The following is a 21,412-nucleotide window of genomic DNA, read 5'->3' as shown; positions in this document are numbered from 1 at the left end:
TGAAAGGAAATTAACAGATGTTAAAAAGGAAATTATTTAGCAGCTTATTAAAGAAGAGCAGCTTGTAGCTTATTGGAACTCAGAAATTATATAACAGCATCATATGTGTGCTATACATATCACATATGTATGAGATGTTTTTCTTTTATTTTTATTTTAATTGTTGTTCAAGTACAGTTTTCTGCCTTTTTCTCCCATCCCAGCCCAACCCCCCAGCCCTCCCCTCCGCCCTCCCATTTCCACTCTCCCTAGTTTTTGTCCCTGTGTCCTTTATACTTGTTCCTGCAAACCCTTCCCCTTTTCCCTTGAAATTCCCTCCCCTCTCCCCTCTGGTCACTGTCAGCCTGTCCTATAAGAGATGTTTTTCTAGTAAAATTTTTATTATGAAAAGTTTTAAACATATACAAAAGGAGAACAGTATACTGAAGCCCCATATATTTGTCACCCAACCTAAAAAACTGTGAACGTATAACCAATCTAGTTTTTTTTATTATCACTTCGTTTCTCACTCCCACTTCTCCAGAACTAGTTTTAAACAGTTCCCAAACATCCTGATTCTATTCATAAGCACATCAGTCATCATAATTATTTAACACAGGAAACACTGATATATTTTACTACAAATGCTGTAATCTTCATAGCTATTTGATGTTGAGACGCTGGCTATAAATATTTGTTTAAATTCATGGCTACCCTTGGTTCATCATATCAGATTATAAATTAACCAGACAGGCTCATAATTAGTCAGGTCATCTTCCAAACCGTCCCAGCTTCTTCAGAAGGTCAGGATTGTTCGAATGCTGTTAATAATTATACATAAAAAATCAGTATAATTTTTAAGATAAATTTAGCCAAAACTCACAATTTTTGTTTTTTCATGTCAGGATTTGATTTAGTCTTTCTTTGTAGACACAATTTGGTAAGCCTAATTTCTTTTATCTTGTTATCCCGCTCCATTTTTGGCATTGATAATACTTTATATATGATGTCAATAAGCTGGGGGAAAGTTGGGGACCCTGACTGGCCCCCAGTGGAGGACTCTGTTGTCCAGAGGTGCTATGGAGAAGTAGAGTACAGTGTTGTAGTGAGGTTTCCCCTCTTGGAACAGACACTGTTGTTGGCTCTCCCGTACCTGAGGGCAAACTGGGCATAAAAGAGGAGGTGGTTGGTGAGCTGGAATGCTGCTTTCTGAGAACCCAAATATTCCTACTCCTGAATAAGTCCTTCAACAGATCATAGCAAAATGGGGGATAAACCTCAGAAACAGAGAATTCCTTATCTCATTTCTGAAGGAGCTGCGGGTTGCTGTGCATAAATGACTTCTTCATTCAGGGACTTGAGCTGGACCTGTCTGTGGAGGGAGAACCTGTGTGTCCCTTCCTCACCATGAGTCAGGGTGAGGGCACCTTCATGGGCCAGTCGGTTGTTGGGGCCCATCTCCTCTCCTCTGCTTCCTGGCTTCTATGCAGTTTGTATGGCAGGAGTGCCTGTCCTCATGTGTGTTTCTGACTCCTATGGTAAGCATGCCTGTGAAGGCCCATCCTTGGCCTTCTCTGCTGCCACCTTTCCATCTGTGTGGGCAATCAGGTGGTCTTCTCAGTGGGCCCCAGGGAGAGTAGGAGGCCTCATTCAGGTGTTCCCCTTAGGCCTCCTTTCTACCACTGGTAACCAGACCTATTTTAAAAGTATAGGAGACTTAATCCGTTATTAATAAAGCAATGCAACATTTTCCATTTGGCTGCCACTTAGCATCCTTGTTGGGTACATTCCATGACTGAGAACTCTAGAGGAAATGAGGAGTGGTGGAGGAGCTATGAGACCCAGGATCCACGGCCTCAAACAAAACTCAACTGGTTTGAGGAATATAGGGATTTTGAGATTGCGCAAGATTTTGTGGAGCTTATGCATTAAGTTACTTAGCATAGCTTTAAACATAATGTTTATTTCTTTTCTTTTTATTGAATTTCTTTTTGATATGTTGTAGTTAACATGTTTCAAGTTAGGGAGCTCATGTCAGTAGGGACATTTCCTCAGATTCCTTCCCTGTGAAATAGCCTGGCTCCTCATACCATGGACCTATATTCTTCCTTTGTGATGTTGCTTCTCTGCATCCAACTCCTGTCATTTAACTTTAGGAAGCTTCACTTCCATTTTGTAATGTCTTCTCTTCTCTTTGCTCTTTTGTTCTGCATCTCCCCTGAGCAACACTGTTCCTGGTGTTTTGCCCTTTCCTTCCATTGATCAAGGCTTGATCATTTTAACCAAAATTGTTGATCTTAGTCTTACCCACTCCCCAATTGCTATGGATCCCCCAGCTGGCACATTTCTGTAAATCAGTTCTCAGAGTCCATGTCAAGGAAACACAATAGAGCTTAAACTATGGATCAGATGTATCTTATAAAAGACCCATGACAAAGTAGGAGAATGAGAGAGTTGGGACATCCTATAAGTATCTGACACCTGCAACTCACTGCTCACCTCTCAATGGTTTTCACCTGAGTCTGATCGAAGCCCTGTGCACTCTTACAGAACATAATGATTTCAGGGCCAGGACTATACTGTACTAGAGGGACCTGATGTTATAGCATGGAAACCTCTCTTTCTAGGGTGTGGCCCCAACTAAGTTAATGATTGTAAAAGAAAAAAAATATGTGTCAGTTTATACCACCACTCTATGTTGGAATAGTGTATATTATGGCAATGTATATTATGGAAACAGAGTAGGTAGGTAGGAAGTAGGTTTCCCCCCAACTGCAATGGCCATTATTTAATCTTTTTAATAAAAAATTAAAAAATATGTTTATTGATTTTAGACAGGAAGGGAAAGAGAGAGAGAAATGTTGATCAATTGCTTCCCAAAGGTGTCCTGACTGGGGATCTAACCCACAACCTAGGTGTGCGCCCTGACCAGGATTCAAACCCCCCAACTTTTGGTGTATGGGATGATGCTCCAGCCACCTGAGCCACACTAACCAGGGGCACTATCTAATCTTTTAAATATCTCTATATGTCTGATGATGTGGAAAATGTCAGAAAGTAAATGGATTAGTTTTTATCATCAAATGGAATTATTGTAAGGTTTTTTAAACCACTGTTATCATTTAAAAAAACCATCTGTTTGGTAATTTACCTTTTTCCTTGGTACATTAGGTCAAATGCCTCATTGATTTTGTCAAAAGACAAGGTATGTGTCACCAATATGTCCAGGTCAAACTTCTTATTCTTGTAATCAGTAACCAGCTTTGGAATAGAATCTTTACCTTTCCAACCTGTAATTTGACCAAAAGTCCAAATGAAGAAATAGTGTTTGACATGAACCGGCAGTTTAATCAGTGTTTGTTGAATGAATAAAACTATTTGGTCATATTTGGCTTGCTCCAAATAGATTAAACCCCCTCCTATCTTTAATTTTCTGTACTTGATTTAAAAAAGTATAGAAAAAAGTATATAATAATTTAAAAATTTTCTTCATAAGAAAAATTCAAGATTATTTTTTATTTTTAAATAAGAAATTATCTCTGGTTCAATTTTGCCTTTTGTTCCTCTGTGTTGCTTTATTGTAATGCAAATTGAACTTCAATTTACAAATTGTAGTCATTGTTCTATACAAATTCTGTTCACTTTCAAGTAATTAATAGAATAGCTTTTTATGTAGTCTTTACATGTATTCTACACACTCAATATTTAAACAAGTTGTTTTCCTTTCTTTTCAGTAATCTTCACTATAAGAATGTGAGTAGTGCTACTATGGAGAAAATTTAAAGAAAATAAAACTGACCACCAAATATTGTTCCATTGATAGTACGGCCCATTATTAGCTCTACTGGAGAAATAGTCAGTCCTTTGTCACCGGCAGCCACTCCAATGAGAGTACACAATCCCCAACCTACTGTTGTGCAGTCCAGAGCTGCTTTCTGGAAGGCCAAACAAAAAAGTGAGGTGAGTAAATAGAAAAGTAGAACTTGTCTTCATTGTACATCTGTGCTGTGTTTTAGGGAAAATTTGTACAAGTCTGCATATGAAATAATGGGAGTCGAGCTAATGGAGTCATCGTGTAGTAGATTGGGACTTGAAGTATTGTTTCAGATAGAACATTCAATAAAATGTTGAGCTTCATCAAAACGATATTAGAAAGAAACAGAATATATTATTTCACCCTGTTTATTGACAATCAACCATGGGTATATACTAAAATATTTGCAATTTCAGGGGCATAAAATCAAAATCTTTAAAATCATGAAGAGGGTGATTATTCACTAGATAAGGGATATACTGTAAACTTAGTAGATATCAATGTGGGATAAATGAAAATAAATGCCATTTAAAAATAGAAGGTAAAATAGTTAAAATCACATTGGCTGCTGCTCATGAAACATTTTATCTGCTTCTCTACTTTTTTTTTAAAGTTCTCTTTCTTGCAGGTGGGTGGAGTTAAGTTACTAGTTCTGGCCAATGAGCTTTGGGTAGAAGTGATGTGTGTCATTTCCTAGACGAGACAGAAAAGCCAGTGTGCAATCTGCCAGGTGTCCCTTCTCCTGCCACAGCAACCAAGACAACTTCAGGTTGAGATTGTGAAGCCACACATTTGAACTTCCTTGACTGGGGACTCACCACATAGAAAAAAGTGGTTCAGGAGAGTTGTGTTGATCTTTGCATGAGAGAAAGAGAAAACATTTTGATCTTAGCATACTGTAAGTTTGGGGTGAAGATAAAACTTCCAAAGATTGAAAATGTACATAGGTGTATGAAAGATAAAAACTCATGGATGACCATTCCACTTAGAAGCCCTATGGTAAATCGATAAACATTTAAAATGTTTTGAGACTTTTGTGGGTTTGACCCCTGGTTGGGACATGTATGGTAGACAGCTGATTGAGGTTTCTCTCTCACATTGATGTTTGTTTCTCTCTCTCTTCCTCCCTCTAAAATCAATAAAGCATGTCCTTGGGTGAGGATTAAAAAAATAAAAAATGTTTTCAGACTGATATTATAGAAGAAAAATGTAAGCTTTGTTCCATATCCCTTGCCATAGGCAGTGGGCAATTTGATTCTGACCTGTTGAGGTATTTTTACTTTGACAGAGTTCCAGTAGAAAGTATGGTTCTTTTCCATCACTGATCAGTATATGAAAGAAGGAGTTTGAAGTACAATAAATTCTCTTCAACTTCTCTCTCTCTGTGTCTTTCTAGTGACAGAAAATATTGGGTTGGCCAAAAAGTTCATTTGTTTTTTCCTTAATATGGCTCTAGTAGTGCTAGGTTGTCTTTAACTTCGTTCAAAACAATTTTGTTATATTGTATTGTAACAGCTGTCATATCAGTGTGCATTTAAAAATTATCAAAATTGGTGACTTTTTGTGTAACCATTTTAATATTTGAAGATGAAAGAAAGTGTGCAATATTTTTGGCATATTATGCTTTATTATTTTAAGAAAGGTAAAAATGTAGCTGAAATGCAAAAAATAAAAGATTTGTACAGTTGTTGAACAAGGTGCTGTGACTGATCATATGTGTCAAAAGTGGTTTGTGAAGTTTTGTGCTGGAGATTTCTCCCTGGACAATGCTCCATGGCTGGGTGGACCAGTTGAAGTTGACAGTGATCAAATCAAGACATTAATTGAGAGCAATCAATGTTCTATCAAGTGGTAGCTAGCCGACATACTCAAAATATCCAAATGAATAAAGTTATTGGTGAAAATGAAAAACACATTTTCCATTATGGAAAATATTAAATGGACTTTTTGACCAACTCAATACAATGACCCAGAACTTCAAGAATATGTTTTGACATTTTTACTGAATTATGTGTTTATTTATTGTTTTTGAGAATTCCTACCATTTCTAAATAGAAACTTCTACTTTTTGGAATTTTTATACAGCAGAACCATTTTTGTTTTCATACATGTCATAGATTCATGGAGAGGGGAAAAGACTACTGGTTACCTTAAGGTAGCTGCTTACATTGATTTTTGTTTTTTTTTTTTCTTTTTCAGCGTTTTTCTTGGTGCTTTTTCTACATTTCTGACCTTTGCTCTAAGCAAGGAATTAACCTCCATAGTAATGACTTAGTTAAATGAGTATTATATGTAAATTAAGGGTTTATTTAGTAGCCTCTGATAACTTTTGAAGACAATTATTTTTAATTCTCAAAATCTTATAAAATTGTCAATTATTGTAACTTTTTAATTGTTCTGTTGGGGTCTTTAGGCTGCTTTAGAGCATGAGAGGTCACTGAAGACAAGCTCATAGCCATTGTTGGAATCTCCTCTGCAACCCAGAGATTTAACTTTTCCTAGTTATTGAAAATTCGATGGAAGGATAGAGATGTAGTTCATCATTTTGGTGATTAGATAAATTACATCTTTTGAAATTTGGGTTCTCTAGCATTATTCTATTTCATAATTTAAAATGCACTTTAAAAAATAATAAATTAGTTAATAATAGAAGCTGCCAAATTTTAGGTCAGTGGTTCTCAACTTGAGAAACTTGTAAAAAAATATTGGTACCTGGGTACCGAACTCATGAGACTATCTAAGGTGTGGTTCAATCACTAGTACTAAAAACCAACATCTCTCCAGGCACTATGAGAAATGCTGAGCATGTCTGTACTAGGGAACTTAGATAAACAGGCTGAATTTCAATGTTTGTAAAAGATTTGAGCTGTGGAAAGTGGAGGAATGGATATGGCGCCTTGCAAGCTGCAGGTGCAAAGGCCAATTAAAAAAGGAGGGCCAGAAGCTCAGAACTCAGGGGAGCAGTGCAGGACAAGGATCTCTCAATGCATGAATTTCAGTAACAACTAGCATTTATTGAGTGCTTATTACTTGCCTGACTGTCTTTTAAGCAGTTATATTAATGCAATGAAACCATTCTGGGAAGAAAGACCCAGGAATGGCAGCCTGCTGCTCTCAGAGGCACTTTCTGGCCTCCACTCTCTCCTGGGGAGAGCACCAGTCAGGTAAGAACCAAGAGGAAGAACCTGCAAAGCCTGCTCTGGTTGAAGCATAGAATTTTATTTTTACACCTTCCCTGAGGAGAGTTTTAGGAGCCAGGCTGAGTGAAGGTGTAAATAAAAGCAAAAAACTACACATTTCACTGTTCTCACCAAAGAAATAAGAAGGAGCCATAGGCAGATAATTTAGTTGATGAATTCTGTGGTCAGTTCATTTAAAAAAAAAGTAAACAAAACTCTACTTAGTGTTTTTGAGCAAATATGCATTAGGTGGTAAAAAGGCTGGGCACTCCAGCCAGCTCACTTTTTCATCTGCTGCCTGTGGATGTGGCTCTCCTGGCTTTCTGGAGTGGAGCAGAGATAGCTGGCTTCATGGGCTGCCACCAGTGTGGCCACTCGGGGCCTTTTCAGGGCGCTGCAAGTCAGAGCCCGTACTCAGAGGAGAAAAAATCTGAATGATACAAAATTATAGTGTTTAGGGAGAAAAGCTTTACTTTTTCTTTTTGTAGTAGGCATGTATTTATTATATTGAAAATTTCAAATATATAATTTGGATGTAGTTTTGCAGCCCATTTATTGAGGTAGGTTGTTGGCCTCCCTGCTCTACTTTTTGATGGGAGGGGGCACCTCAGGCTGTTAGGGTGTCATCAGTCACCCGAACATTCTCTTACTCCTCCTTTAAACCTGCCTTTTCTTTTCTCACTTTTCTTGCTCACTTCTGGCAGGCACAATTCTTCAAAAATTTTGATTTTTAAATTTTCTCTTAGTTTCATGTGGAAGAATGAAGAGAAATATTAATAACATGAGTATTGAGTGGTAATAACATATATTAACAGATTAAATATCAATTATAATACACTAGGAACTAATACATTATTAATAAACTGCTCATTACATAAACATAATTTATGTACATGTACTAATATTAAATATGAGATGAATAAATATATTAGCATATACACACTGTCAGTGTTTATTAATTTTAATGATATTATTAATTATATACTGTTATAAAAATATACATACCATGGCTTCAGATCCACCTGCACAGTCAAATGCAAAATCCACACCCCCATTGGTCATCTCAATGATGACCTCCTGGGTGGGCTTTGGGAGGTCTCTAGGATTGAGGCAGTCAGTGGCTCCAAGGGCTTTGGCCTTTGCAAACTTTCCATTGTTGATATCAACAGCAATGATTCTGGAAGCTCCTGATACTTTACAACCAATTACAGCAGAAAGACCCACGCCTCCCAGGCCAAAGACGGCACAAGTAGAACCTGGGGTGACCTGCAGGCAGGAAAATCATGTTAACTTAAACTTAAAACATCTAGTCCCACTGTTTTCTTTTTAAGGGCACAGAGTGAGGTCGAGGCAGGAACATATAAATAAAGGGCTGCCTGTCATAAGGCTAAATGATATAGCCAGTTGGGGCAATTTATCAATGCAAAAATGAATGAATCACTGATTAAATTCAGAGAATCATTTGAGGGCCATCAGGATCATCAATTTATAAGGAACAAGCCCGGGTGGAAATCATTTCCTTGTTTTCTTTTCCCCTTCAGTGTTACTAGAATGAAATTCTGAAGTTCACACATTAAAAAGGATTTATTGTTTGCCCTTTTAAGTAGATCACAAGTAATTTGATTGTTCTATTTCTAATCAGCCTTATTTGGTTGTGTTAATGTTACAGTTTTGAATGACCAGTAATGTTTCTCTAAATGTGAATTAACTTAATAATCCCAGTGATCAATTTTTTAAATGGAATGAGGTCCATTTTTATTTGCATGGCATTGGAGGAATTTTATTATCTGACCCCTGTTACCTTCTGCTTTCATCTTCATGAAATTCTCAGTTACCACAGCCACAAAATTGTCATACTTTCCTTTTCTCATGTCTTAGTTCATGCTGCTCTTTCAGCATGCTGCACTTTTCACCTTACTCCCTTTAATTAAAGTATAACCTATATTTTTAGCTTGACTTAAATAACACTTTTCCCACAAAATTTCCTTTATAAAAAATTTTTCCTCACTTGAGGTATTTTTTTAAAAAAATGGAGTTCAGAGAGAGAGAAAGGGAGTGGGAGTGGGGAGAGAGAGAGAGAGATGACAAACCCACAACATAGGTATGTACCCTGGCAGTGATTAAACCTGCAGGCTATTGGTGTATGGGGTGACGCTCCAACCAACTGAGCAGCCTGGGCAGGGCCACAAACATTTCCTGACTCTTCAATACAAAAGTAGTGCCAACTGGAATATGTTAATCTGTAGAGTGAGATACCGGCAAAACAAACAAACCCTAACAACTGTGCAGAGAAATACTTAATTATTGTTTTCTAATGAAGATGAGAAACTGTTTAAATTACAGCATAAATAAAAGGGAAGGAAAAAAATCTGCCCAGAGAAATATCAATACATTCTAAATTGGAAAAAAATTACTAAGGAATAGAGAGAATATGCATCTCTTACTTTATGCATGATATTGGGTATGTATATACTGGCTTTTGCTATTCAGGGTAAATAAAAATATATTTTGTGAATATTCAGAATATTGTTTTATATACTTGCTATACTATTTACTACAATACTGTGGCATGTGCTTAATTTATTTTGAAATATATTCCTCCAGACACTGTGTTAAAAAGCTTGTCTGTAAGTCTCATCAAATGTAGAAATGCATTTTTCCCATTGCAGCAATGTTGTATGCAGTAGTGTGATTCTCAGGACAGCTCATAACAGTGTGTCAGTTGAATACACTGCACTGATTATGTTATATAACTGTACCCTTGTTTGTAAAGGTGCTTTTGATTGCAGTACAAAATCCTCCCCCACCCATTTGATTTTCTATCTGCAGACAACATTGTTACAAGACATTTTCATATTTTCAAAGATCTCCATAAAATGTGATTAATTTGTCTGTAAAGATTACAAGCAAATTGAAAAGGATTAGGGGTTCTGGTGATGTTGTGGGAGATGTGCAATAATTATAGAGTTGTTGCATCATTTTCTTCCCAGAAGGAAATTTAGTTTTATTGAGGGCCTTGCCTTTTGTCTAGAATTGGGGATACTTCACTTCCCTTTACTGGGTCCCATCAGATTAACTTTTCTTCTTTGAACATTTCCTGAGGTGGTTTAGCTGTTCCTCAACAGTGGGAAGAACATGTCCCGTGAATTTAGATCAACTTTGACTAGATTTAAAAGAACGTTATAGCTGAATCTCTAGTGTTAACATTTCTGAAGTGAGACTATAGTAGTAGAAGGAGAGAGTCTGCATAGAGCCCAGAAAAGGAGATGTGTGTAGCCCAAAGAGCAATAATTCTTCCTGAGACTCCAATGCTATCTGCAGGAGGAAGTGCCATGACTGCCAAGGTCCCATTGCTGTTAACTCCATCCAAAGAACACCCTTCCTCCAGGAGCCTTCAGATTGTAGTTTGGCTTCCCATACAACTTTTAATTTTTATTAGTGAGTGAATAAATGAATGAACAAATGATTTTTGTAAAGGGAGATAATGTGCTGATGGCCAAGAGTAGCATCCCTATATGTTTGGCCAATATAATTCTCAATGAAAAGTCATATTCTGGCTGCTAGATCAGCCTCTTATTTTCATTAGGCTGCCTTTGTTTCCTTGACACTGAACAACTCTATGCAACCAGATAAAAAAGGATTTTTTGTTGCGAAACTGAGGACCACACCTCACCACGATGTTTTAAGGGTTGCATATAAAACTAGCTTTTTCATTTATTCATTGAAAAATGATCACATTTCTACTATGGGCCAAGCACAGGGCTACGCTCCGGAAATATCACAACGAACAAGAGATAGTTCTTGCCTTCAAGGAGCAAATAGTTTTATAGGAAGAAGAAATAATGAGAAATTTCTCCATTATGTGATAAGAAAGTAGACAGGAATAAACACAGATACTTTGAGGAAAGCTGGGAAAGGGCACCTAATGCATGCCCAAAAGGCTGGAATAGTTTTCCAACAGGAGATGACAAATAAATAGAGCCAGCCAGCAGAGGTGGGGGAGCTTTCCAGGCAGTGTTGATGGGAGCAAGGTATGCAAAGAAAGCCCAGAGATGAGAGTGACTGGAGGACAGACCCAGAATAGTGAGCCTGGATGGGGAGGAGTAGGGAGAATCATGGTAGCATAGTGAAAGAAAAGAGGAGTGATGAAAGGGGAATGAAATCTTCAGATCTGTTGTTTAGAAAGACCAATCTTACTTGCATTTTGCAATTTGGAGTCAAGGAATGAAGACTAATGTCAAGGAGATTGTTTGAGGGATACCGGCATCTCTCTAGTCTCTTAGTTAACAGCTTTAGAAAGCTTATCCTAACACGGGATTCCAGGGACATATCTTGCCACCATCAGTTCTGCCAACTGAGACCCTCTGCCGGAGCCACAAAATGATAGGATGACAAGCAGAGGTGAACTACTACATTTCAGGGAGAGAAATCTATGGCATCAGGGAGAAACTAGGAGTGGCCATACAGGGACAGGTGGGTCTCTGTAGTTTCTATTGTCTCTTGACTAGGTCAGCTGTCCCAGGATAAGGATTCAGATAGAGGGGACACATTTAAGCTGTGTTTAAATTTGGGACAGACTACAATATAACATACTAGTATAGGAAAAGAAATGAACTTGACCTAGGTGCTAACTATATGCAGGCCACTGGGCCAGATGTCTTACATGTGTAAAATGATTTAATATTCCCACAGTAATTTGTAGCAGATATTATGAGAGAGGTTGGAGTAGAGAAATTAAATAACTTGCCTAAAATCACAGAGGTGATAAATGATGGAGTCAGGGTTTGAAGATAATTCTAGCAGCTTTATCACATAGCCTCCTAATAACTTCTATTTTATATAACCTGGTGGTTAACCACTTTACCTTGGCAACATTGATTGCAGCTCCATAGCCAGTTGAAAACCCACATCCAAGCAGACAGACTCTCTGTAAATTTGCATCATCATCTATTTTAGCAAGATTAGTCTCTGATACTACAGTGTACTGAGAGAAGGTGCTGGTCCCCATGAAATGGTAAACTGGTTTTCCTTTGCAGGTAAACCTGCTGGTTCTGTCCTCCATTAGTTCTTGACCAACAGCAGGATTTTTGAATTGACTAGAGAATTATTTAAGAAGATTTAAAAAAAGAAAGTAAAAGGACCACTGATTACTTTCCTGAAAACAAAAATTAGGCATTATGTATTAATTATGACAATTTTATGATATGGAGAAAATGATTTTTGCCTAAATATATATAATATAATACATTTTGTATTTATATGTCATATAAATAGCATAAGTTCAATATATTTGTTACTTATGGCATACTATAATATATAGTAAATATATAATATAAATAATATAAAATATAATATAATAGATTGAATAGTCAAGAGTAGTCTAAAGATAATAATGATGATAATAATAAACTTTTTATTGAATAATTTTTATGTGCTAGAAGTTCTTTTAAGAGTTTTGCATGTATTCTTTAAACATTTTTTATTATGGAAAATTCAAACAAATATAAAAGTAGAAAAAACGGCGTAATGGGTCTCCATGTAAGCCTATCCCAGCTTCAGCCGTTAATAGCTCATGGCTGATGTAGGTTCATCTGTTACCCCCCTACTGCACCCCCTACCCTCTCCCCATTTTGGACTGTTTTGAAGGAAAACCCAGACATCACTTTCATTGTAAGTATTTCAGTATGTATCTCTAAAAGATAAAGATTCTAATAAGTCCACACATTACATTTGGTTGGTATGTCTCTTAAATCTCTTTTAATTTACAGATTGATTCTTACCTTCCCTCGTGTTTTTTTCCTTGCAGTTTATTTTTTGAAGACAGTTATTGGTCTTGTAGAGTTTTCCTTATTCTAGATTTTTTCTGATTGCATTGCTGTCATCTAGTTTAACTTGTTTCTCCACCTCTAAATTTCCTCTAAACTATATTTTTTATCTAAATACTTGATCTGATTTGGGTTTTATATTTTTGTAGGGGTACTTTAAAGGTGGTGGTATGTATTTTCATATGGAGATACATAATACTTTATCTTTTTGTGATGTCAGAAAGAACTGATAGTTAAGGGACAAATCTATTATTACATTAAAGTTTGCAAAAGGATGTACTAATTCTTTGAATATCTGTAACAACCCTGTTAAATAGGCATTGGTATTATCCCCATTTCATAGATGAGGAAATTGAGGCACAATAATAGATGTAAGAGTAGTACCATAACTAATTTCAATTAGTATTAAGGAGAAATAGATTTTTCTGTAGTCTCAGTAAAGTAAAGAATAAAGTGATTAAGATTTTGTGCTCTGGAGCTAATTGCCTAGATTCAAAATTTAGCTCTAAGACTTATATCTGTGTGGCCTCTGAATAAATTACTTTACTGTACCTCATTGCATTCCTCTCTCATTTTCTGTAGAAGTAGCTGCTATTCTGAATTTGACATTTATCATTCCGGTATGTGTTTATACCATTACATACACACTCATAGCCATAAATAGTTAATGATATTGTTTTTGTATGTAATATCTTTCCCCTAATGTTTGTGTGAGATCACAGTGGTCTCCCTTATCACTGGGGGACATGTCCAAGGCCTCCAGTGGATACCTGAAACTTTGTATGGTACCAAACCCTATATACAAGATCTATCCAGAAGGTATCCAGTCATGTAATATGAAAAATAGAGACATTTCTTAAGGAGATACAAGATACAAGAAACATTGCTCATAGGACAATGCAACTAATGACACCTTAGTTCCCTTCAAAGCAGGCAACTTGGGACCTCACACAGTTCTCCCAATTGCCATTAGCTGCCCCATCATATTTTCTTGAATCTCATCAAGGGTCTGAAATGTCTTCCCTTTCAAAATCAACGGTGATTTTAGTTTTGGGAAATTCCAGAAGTTGCAGGGTGCCAAATCTGGGCTGTAGTGAGGCTGAGTCACCTGGGTGATTTGATGTTTCACCAAAAATGTCTGCACGAGATGTATTGGATGAGTGGGCACATTGTTGTGATGAAGGTGCCAATCACCAGTTGCCCATAGTTGCAGCCTTCTGAATCATCTAAATGTTTCTGTGGAAGAATGTTCAAGCTTAACACCAAATCTGATGCAGATTTGTTGCTCTACTCAGTCATTTTGAATGTGATGGCCACACAGTACACATGCCCACTCAACAGTCTATTGCCCCCACTGACTAGTACAGTGAAGTCATCATTGTTCATGCATGTGCATTCCTGTCCATTCTCCTTGGCTGCCAGGTTACATCTATGGAGCACAAGCCATTCTTGTTATATTAACAATGGCTGGACTTTTTCCAGACAGACTGGGTATGCTGTGTTTTTCCCCCGTACACATACATACCTTTTCACTTAAAGAAAGCACCTCATAGATTCTCTTTGGCATATCTGAATTGTCAATATCACTACTGTTATCCTTTGGGGCCATTGTGAAGTAATATAAGGGTTACTTGAACACAAGCACTGAGATTCTGTGATAGTGGATCTAATACCCAAGATGGCTACTAAGTGACGAAGGGGCAGGGGACAATGAGATGGACAAAGAGATGATTCACTTTGGGAGTGGAAGGGCAGGATGGTGTGAGATTTTGTAAAACAACAAATTGTTTCTTTCTGGAATTTTCCATTTAATATTGTCAGACCACAGCTTACCATGGGTAACTGAAACCTTGGAAAGATTTCCATGGATAAGGGAGAATGCTGTGTTCTCTGTTGATACCTGTAGATCAAGTTGAGCCATTTTGATAGTTATATAATATTCCATTGTATTGTTACATAGCAATTTGTTAACCCAGCGATCTTCAACCAGTGTGCTGAAAGAATTTTTAAACATGTCATACCTGACTATTTAGTCAGGGTCACTGAGCTCTTTTCTCTTAGACGGTCAAATAAAAAAAAAATGACAACAGCCAACACAACACCTGTCTGATGTGAATGAATCAAAATTACACCTATTTTTTGTCAGATTGGCAAAACATATATTTTTGGTGTACTACAGAATTTTAGTAATTGGTTTATGTGTGCCATGAGATGAAAATGTTTGAAAATCTTTGTGTTAATCCATTCTCTTATTGATGGATATTTATGCTATTTTCAATTGTTTGCTATCATAAACAATTTTGCAATGAATGCTTTAGCACATGTCTCTTTGGGTGATTTTGCAGTAGTTTCTTGTACACACCTGAGTAGAATTGGTAGGTAGAAAGTACGCACCTTTTAACTTCAATTTAGGTTTTGCCAATGTACTGCCCAAAATATTTGTACCAAGTTATACTCTTACTAACAATGTATAGAGCTTACCTGAGTTTTGCACAGAAATTTGTGACTGGACTCAGACAGAACTTGCATTTTTTACACTGAGGTGTGTAGAGTGGAATTACTTTGTCACCTAGAAAGAAAGGCCATACATTGCATGGTACCTATAAATGTTACTTATAAATATTACTGTTAAATAACTTCTACCACACAAATCAGTGGAAGACACCATTCTTTATGGTGTGCATTTTATGTTCAGCAGAAAGTATAGGTGGCTGTAACATTTTGTTACTCTATAAGACTGCTGATTTCCCCAAATATTATATTTACTTTGCCTTCCCCCCCTCCCCCACACTGGGCAGTCAAGCAACAGACTGGTATTGATACCATCAGGTGAAAAGTCCTCTCTGAGACTCTGCTGCCACTGCAGCTCTCTAAACCCTGACTGTTGCTTATTATACTTCTAAACACTGGTATGGAATAGAACATCCCTATACAAAATAGTAGAAGAGGTGGACAGTGATAGGCTAGATACAGAGAGTAAACTTTATACCATCATTGTGTTTCACCATTTGTTTTAATCTCAAATTCCATGTTTCCTATTTTTTATTCAATTTTGATTTAAAAATGGCTTTTACCCTCTGATGATCAAGGTCCAAGAATGATGAACATTTGTTCAACATTCAGTGTGTGCCAGGTACCACTTTCACTGCTTACTTGTATGGTCTCATCTAATTCTTTGAGGCAAATGCTATTATTGTTCTATGTTAGAAAACAACAACCTGACTCACAGAAAAGTGACTTAATTGGCTAAGGTCACACAGTAAGTAAGTGGCAGGTCTGGGACTACGTTGGCCAGACTCCCTCATGGATGCAAAACTTCCAAAAACAATTTGTTTTTATGACCTTGTTTGGAATGAAAAGGTACTACTGTAATATACCTCAAGGTTTGGAGCATTCACCTTAATGCAAGGAAGAGGGAAATGGTCGCCCTGTCTGCCAAGTGAGAGTTACATGGCCCGCATTCCAGTATTTGGTGGGCCTGCTATGAAATCTGAAATAAATAATTTCAGTCGCTGGCACGTTTCATTTACATATTATTTTTATCTTTCAAACTTCCAAAAACATTTAAGCTAACATTGACATATGTATAATATTTCTCACTTAATCTACCAATAGAATGAGCTTCCTTGTTCTTTAAATTCTTCATATTTCATTAATTTTCTGTTTTATTTAGAGGAGGTTGTTATAAGTTGTCATTTGTGCCTTCATGGCAGCTTCAGTTTATTGTAAATTTGTAGCTTTGCCTCATGGGACAGTTCTCATTGTATATCTAAATAAAGTGACCCTATTCCCCAGATTTTATTAGACAATTCTGATGTCAAGTATTCTGTCTCATTGTTAGAATGTGATAGATTGTGTTTCTTAGTTTTGCTTTGGAGAAGATGGTCCCCTTATATAAACAAAGATCAATTATAGCATCCAAATCCAGGAATATATCAGGAATTATCCCTGAAATATTCTGACATTTCCACTTAATTGGAATCAGAAAATAAAATACCTGGTTTGAATTCAGTCACTCCTGGCCCAACACTTTCCACAATTCCTGCGCCCTCGTGGCCAAGGATCACTGGGAAAAGAGCCTTTTTAAATTGAGGGTGGAGAATATGGGCATCAGAGTGGCACACGCTAGTGGCGATTATCTACAAAGCAAACACATTCTTGAGTTGTTTCTGCAGTTATATCATTGGCGTTGTTAGGTGGAAGATTTTAAGATAATTTCAATGTTATTTTGAAACTTAACATTCTTATAGTTCGATAAAAGAATAATTCTTTGAAAAAATAACAAATGAAAATATATTAGGATGTATTCTTTTTCTTATACCTCTGTTTTCTGACTTTTACTGTCATTGAAAAATCATAAAAAGAGATAAAATTGGTAGTTACTGTCTCCAGAAGAGGAAAAAAAATCAAAGGTAATGGGGAAAATTTAAACAAAGTCTAGTAGGCAGAGGGAGTGGAGAAAACATAGGTGTCTAGGCCCTGTTCAATTTTGTTGAAACGACATGAAATGAAGTAGAGGTAATAAAAATGTTATAGTTAAAAGTGAGGTATCAAGGAAAGGGTTATCAAAATTAGTTACTGCCATATTAAGGTATTTTGTTTTGCTCAAGATTTTGCTCATGAGCCTATGCCACTCATTCTCATGTATAAGTGCTGACTGTGGTGGTTGGAGGAAAAACAGCCTGCCAGCCAGCTCTGGGAGAATGGAGAAATCACCCCGACTTGCTGTCCGTGATCTGTCTACTCAGTGTGGGCTCTTCTCCCTGCTAACTCACGCCTGTCCCTTCATCTGGGTACCCAAGACCCAGTGCTGTCTAGGCACTTCAGCTTTTCCTTTCCCTTGTTTTGAAACAAATTTTCTACCTTCCCTTTAACAACACTTTCCAATAATTGGCAACTGGAAAATGAAAACAAAACTTAACTAATTCTAATGCAATATGAGTTACTTAATCTGATTATTAAGGTTAATCATTAATGTTAAGGTACATTAGTTAAATTTAAAGCCCATAATCAATAACTAATCATAAGTAACTAATAAATTACCCATCCTGGGGAAAAGGCCTGGGTTTAACAGAACCTAAAAATGTAATTCCCCCATACTGAGAACTCCAGGGCTTCCCAGTCACACCACAGAGGCTTGACCTGACAGAAGCCAAGTCTGCACTTAGCTTCCCCCAGGGGAAGTCCCCTCTCACCTGAACTCGAACTTCATGTGCCTTGGGGGGAGCTACCTCAACCTCTTCTATGCAGAGTGGCTTGTCTGCTTCCCAGGCGATAGCTGCTTTGCATTTAATAACCTGGGAGAGAGAGGGAGAGATTGGGCAAGGGAGAGGGGGGGAGAAAAGGGAATGGGGGAGAAAAGAAGGCAGAGTGGGAAGGAGGGAGACAGAAAGAAAGAATAGTAGGGGAAAAATTAAAAATCATGTTGATACCATAATTTCATGAAAAGGAGTTATGGAGTCTGTGACTGGATGTTATATATGATTATATTATTTTAAAGAAAAGGGATGTTTTTTGAAAATAAGTCATGATCTACATGATACTCATTGCACTTTTAATTTTTGAAAGAACAGGTACATTGAAGTTTACCCTAATATAATGTCTTGATTTTTTTCTCTCTCAGTAGCAGAGAGGGTAGGTAGCCAATAAGTATTTGTTGGCTAAATCATTTGTTATCAGCTCTAAATGACCTGAGTCTTTATTGCTAGAGCATAGATGTGTTTTTGCATGTTTGCTACACATAGTAGGATCCTTCCTTAGAGCTCTAGTTATTGACATCCCCAGGGAACTTGTTACAGCTACAACCCCTGTCCCGTACCCCCTAAAACAAAATCTGCATTTGGACAAGATCTAGGGAATTCATGTGCACATATGTGTTTGAGAAGTGAGGCTTAAATAATCAGTAAATTTACTAGTAGTATAAATACTATATAAAATTTTGGTCTCTTTGAAAGAATTTTGGTAAAAATATATAGAAAGGAATTAAGCAGTATTCTATAAATTAATTTTATAAACTAAGCAGTATTCTATAGTTAAAATTTTATTTAGCCTCAACATTATATTTTTAGTTTTAAATATAAGTAACATGGAAAGAAAGTGGAAAGAAACAAACCTACAATTCTCCATTCTAATGCTACTATTTTTGCTTTTGATAACATGAATACATATTTTGATAGTTATGTAATTCTGAATTATATTTTAAAATATCATTAGTTTTATTTACAAATGAAACATATATTAATTATGGGAATTTTCAACACACAAGTAAGAACAAAAGAAATAAAATCCACCTGTAATTTTAGGAGGTAAATCCTTTGAGTATCTCCAAATGGGGTTATATTGTATGTGATATTTTGTGATCTACTTTTTTCTACTTATTAATGTAATATGAATATTTTCCATATTCTTCTCTAACATTACTTTTAACAATGCAAACTCTATTTTATGGTTATAGCATAGTTACCCAAATATTTTTTTTTGCCATCACAAATAATATTTAATTTAATACCCTTGTGATAGCAGTCTGGCAAATCCACAGTAATTTTCTTAAATTGCTAGCATTGGTGATGCTTTTGATCAACTTTAAATGGATGCCTTCTGTGAGTAGTTTAGATGGAAACTTCTGAAGGAAGCTTCTTTTAGTGAATGTGTATATGAAAAAAAGAACTGAACAAAGAAACAATATATTTGCTTACTTTGCCCTTGGTGCCCATTTTTCTTTGGGAAACTTGCGGTGAAAGCTTCTCTCTGATTTAAGAAATTCTTCCACTTCTCTCCAGGATGCTCCTTCTGTATCCTGGATTGGACTGACATTGAATAAATATCATCCCTGCTTTTTAATTCACCAATCAGTTTTCTTTTTTGTTGCTGTGATCCACATCTCTGCCCATATTTCACCATGCAATTTGTGCTATCATATTTTGTCTGCAAACACTGTTTGATCCCAGCCATTATTTGCCTAAGATTTTTGTTTACTTTTTTCTGCTCTAATTGCAAAATATAAGTGTAGGTGAAATGGAGTCAGCTAGGCTCCCTCACTGGGCTGGTAAGCAGTATTCCCATAACCTTGAGTGGGCCAGCATGCGTAGATCACGCTTTGTTATATAATATGTTGGCACCCTGCTGGCTGTGTGTGCATTTAGTATTTCGGGGAGTTGGGACACACGGTGCAACATGTGGCTTCCAGTGTGCATGGATAGCTCTACCCCTGAATAAAGGCATGTCAGAAATCCCAACGGCTCCTCAACATTCTTTCATCTGCCTGAACCCCATGTGAACCTATCCGGCCTTGAATAGCTACAAGACAATAAGATAATAGATAAAAGTTTATTAAACATATACAGATGAGCCCTGACTTGTATAGCTCACTGGGTTGGTTGGGTGTCATCCCCTAAAGTGAAAGGGTGCACATTTGGTTGCCAGTCAGAGCACATGCCAGGTCCCCAGATTGGGCATGCAATCCATCCATGTTTCTCTCCCTCTCTTCCTCCCTCCTTTCTCCTTCTCTAAAAATAAATAAATAAATAAATAAATAAATAAATAAATAAATAAATAAAATCTTAAAAAAACATACAGGTGAGCCCTGGCTGGGTGATTCAGTTGGTTAGAGCATCATCCCACACACCAAAATGATGCAGTTAAATTCCCAGTCAAGGCACATACTTAGGTTGTGGGTTTGATTCCCTGTGGGGGCATGTACAGGGGGTAAACGCTCCATGTTTCTCACATTGATGCTTCTCCCTATCTCTCCATGCCCCCACCTTTCTTTCTCTCCCAAATCAATAAACACACCCTTGGATGAGGACAAAAAAATAAATAAACATATACAGATGAGTTAACACATAATTACAAGGAACATTTCTACTGCTCCAAGAATCCTTCCGGTACACATCCTTCTTCACAACCTGAACAATCATTTTCTTACATTTCTTTATATTAATGCTCCTCTGTAAGTCTTGTTTAGTTTTACTTATTAAAAATTTTATATGAATAAAATCTTTGTGTATGTATTCTTTCATGTCTTTTCTCTCAACTCCATTTTCATGAGATTCACCCATTTTGCTCGTTAGCTACTAAGGTGATGCCAACAGTTAAAATAATGAAATACTTTTGGTAAAAAGCCACTGCCCCAAACTTCTTATATCCCTTGAACTCTGTTGCAGCCTGGGGAGCCCTTTTCATCACTGCTGAGGAGCTATACTCATGGCCCTCTGATGTATGAGCTCATCTCCTTGTGGTTCTGGGTCTCTGGTTGTGCACAGTGCAGATGTGCTGGGTCCCTGGGTGCCAGTAGGGAGTTACCTGGTGCCCTCATGGGTCTGTGACCACAGGTACTGTGCGCCAGAGATCAGCTGTAATCATACTTGCATGGTTGTTTGTGGGAAATGGAGTGTCCTATATAAGTTGTTAAATATTTCGACTAGGAGTGGAATTGTTGAATCTTCAACTTTGCTAGACAAGGTCAAACTGTTTTACAATGTGGCTTCAAGTACCAGCAGTGATGTGTCAGAATCTCTACTGGACCACATCCTTGCTTATGCTTAGAATTGCCAGACTTTAAAATGTTTGATAATATTTGGGGGTGGAATGATAAGTAATTGTTTTTAATTTGTATC

General features: G+C 37.0%; 1 protein-coding gene across 1 annotated transcript; it reads right to left on the bottom strand.

The window, feature by feature from the left end:
- Positions 1-332: 332 nt before the first annotated feature.
- Positions 333-19,795, bottom strand: ADH4 (alcohol dehydrogenase 4 (class II), pi polypeptide). The gene is made up of 9 exons (XM_028506405.2): positions 19,493-19,795; positions 17,993-18,094; positions 16,795-16,936; positions 15,279-15,366; positions 11,837-12,068; positions 7,978-8,238; positions 3,779-3,914; positions 3,131-3,269; positions 333-800 (listed from the first exon to the last, which is right to left on the bottom strand). Exons 1-9 carry the CDS (start codon positions 19,508-19,510, stop codon positions 776-778), a joined length of 1,143 nt encoding a protein of 380 aa, XP_028362206.1. The 5' UTR covers positions 19,511-19,795; the 3' UTR covers positions 333-775.
- Positions 19,796-21,412: the final 1,617 nt, after the last annotated feature.

The sequence above is a fragment of the Phyllostomus discolor genome, chromosome 1 (assembly GCF_004126475.2).
Source record: "Phyllostomus discolor isolate MPI-MPIP mPhyDis1 chromosome 1, mPhyDis1.pri.v3, whole genome shotgun sequence".
Taxonomy (NCBI): domain Eukaryota; kingdom Metazoa; phylum Chordata; class Mammalia; order Chiroptera; family Phyllostomidae; genus Phyllostomus; species Phyllostomus discolor.
The sequence above is the reverse complement of the archived record's forward strand: the minus strand, read 5'-3'. Positions and strand labels throughout refer to the sequence as shown.

Bases quoted from the DNA above. Each gene is read 5' to 3' on its own strand.
- ADH4 (XM_028506405.2), bottom strand. The intron at 8,239-11,836 runs GTAAAGTGGTTA...TCCTGCCTGCAG, and splicing joins CTGCAATCAATGTTGCCAAG to GTCACCCCAGGTTCTACTTG. The intron at 3,270-3,778 runs GTCAGTTTTATT...GTCAAATTACAG, and splicing joins CAATGGAACAATATTTGGTG to GTTGGAAAGGTAAAGATTCT.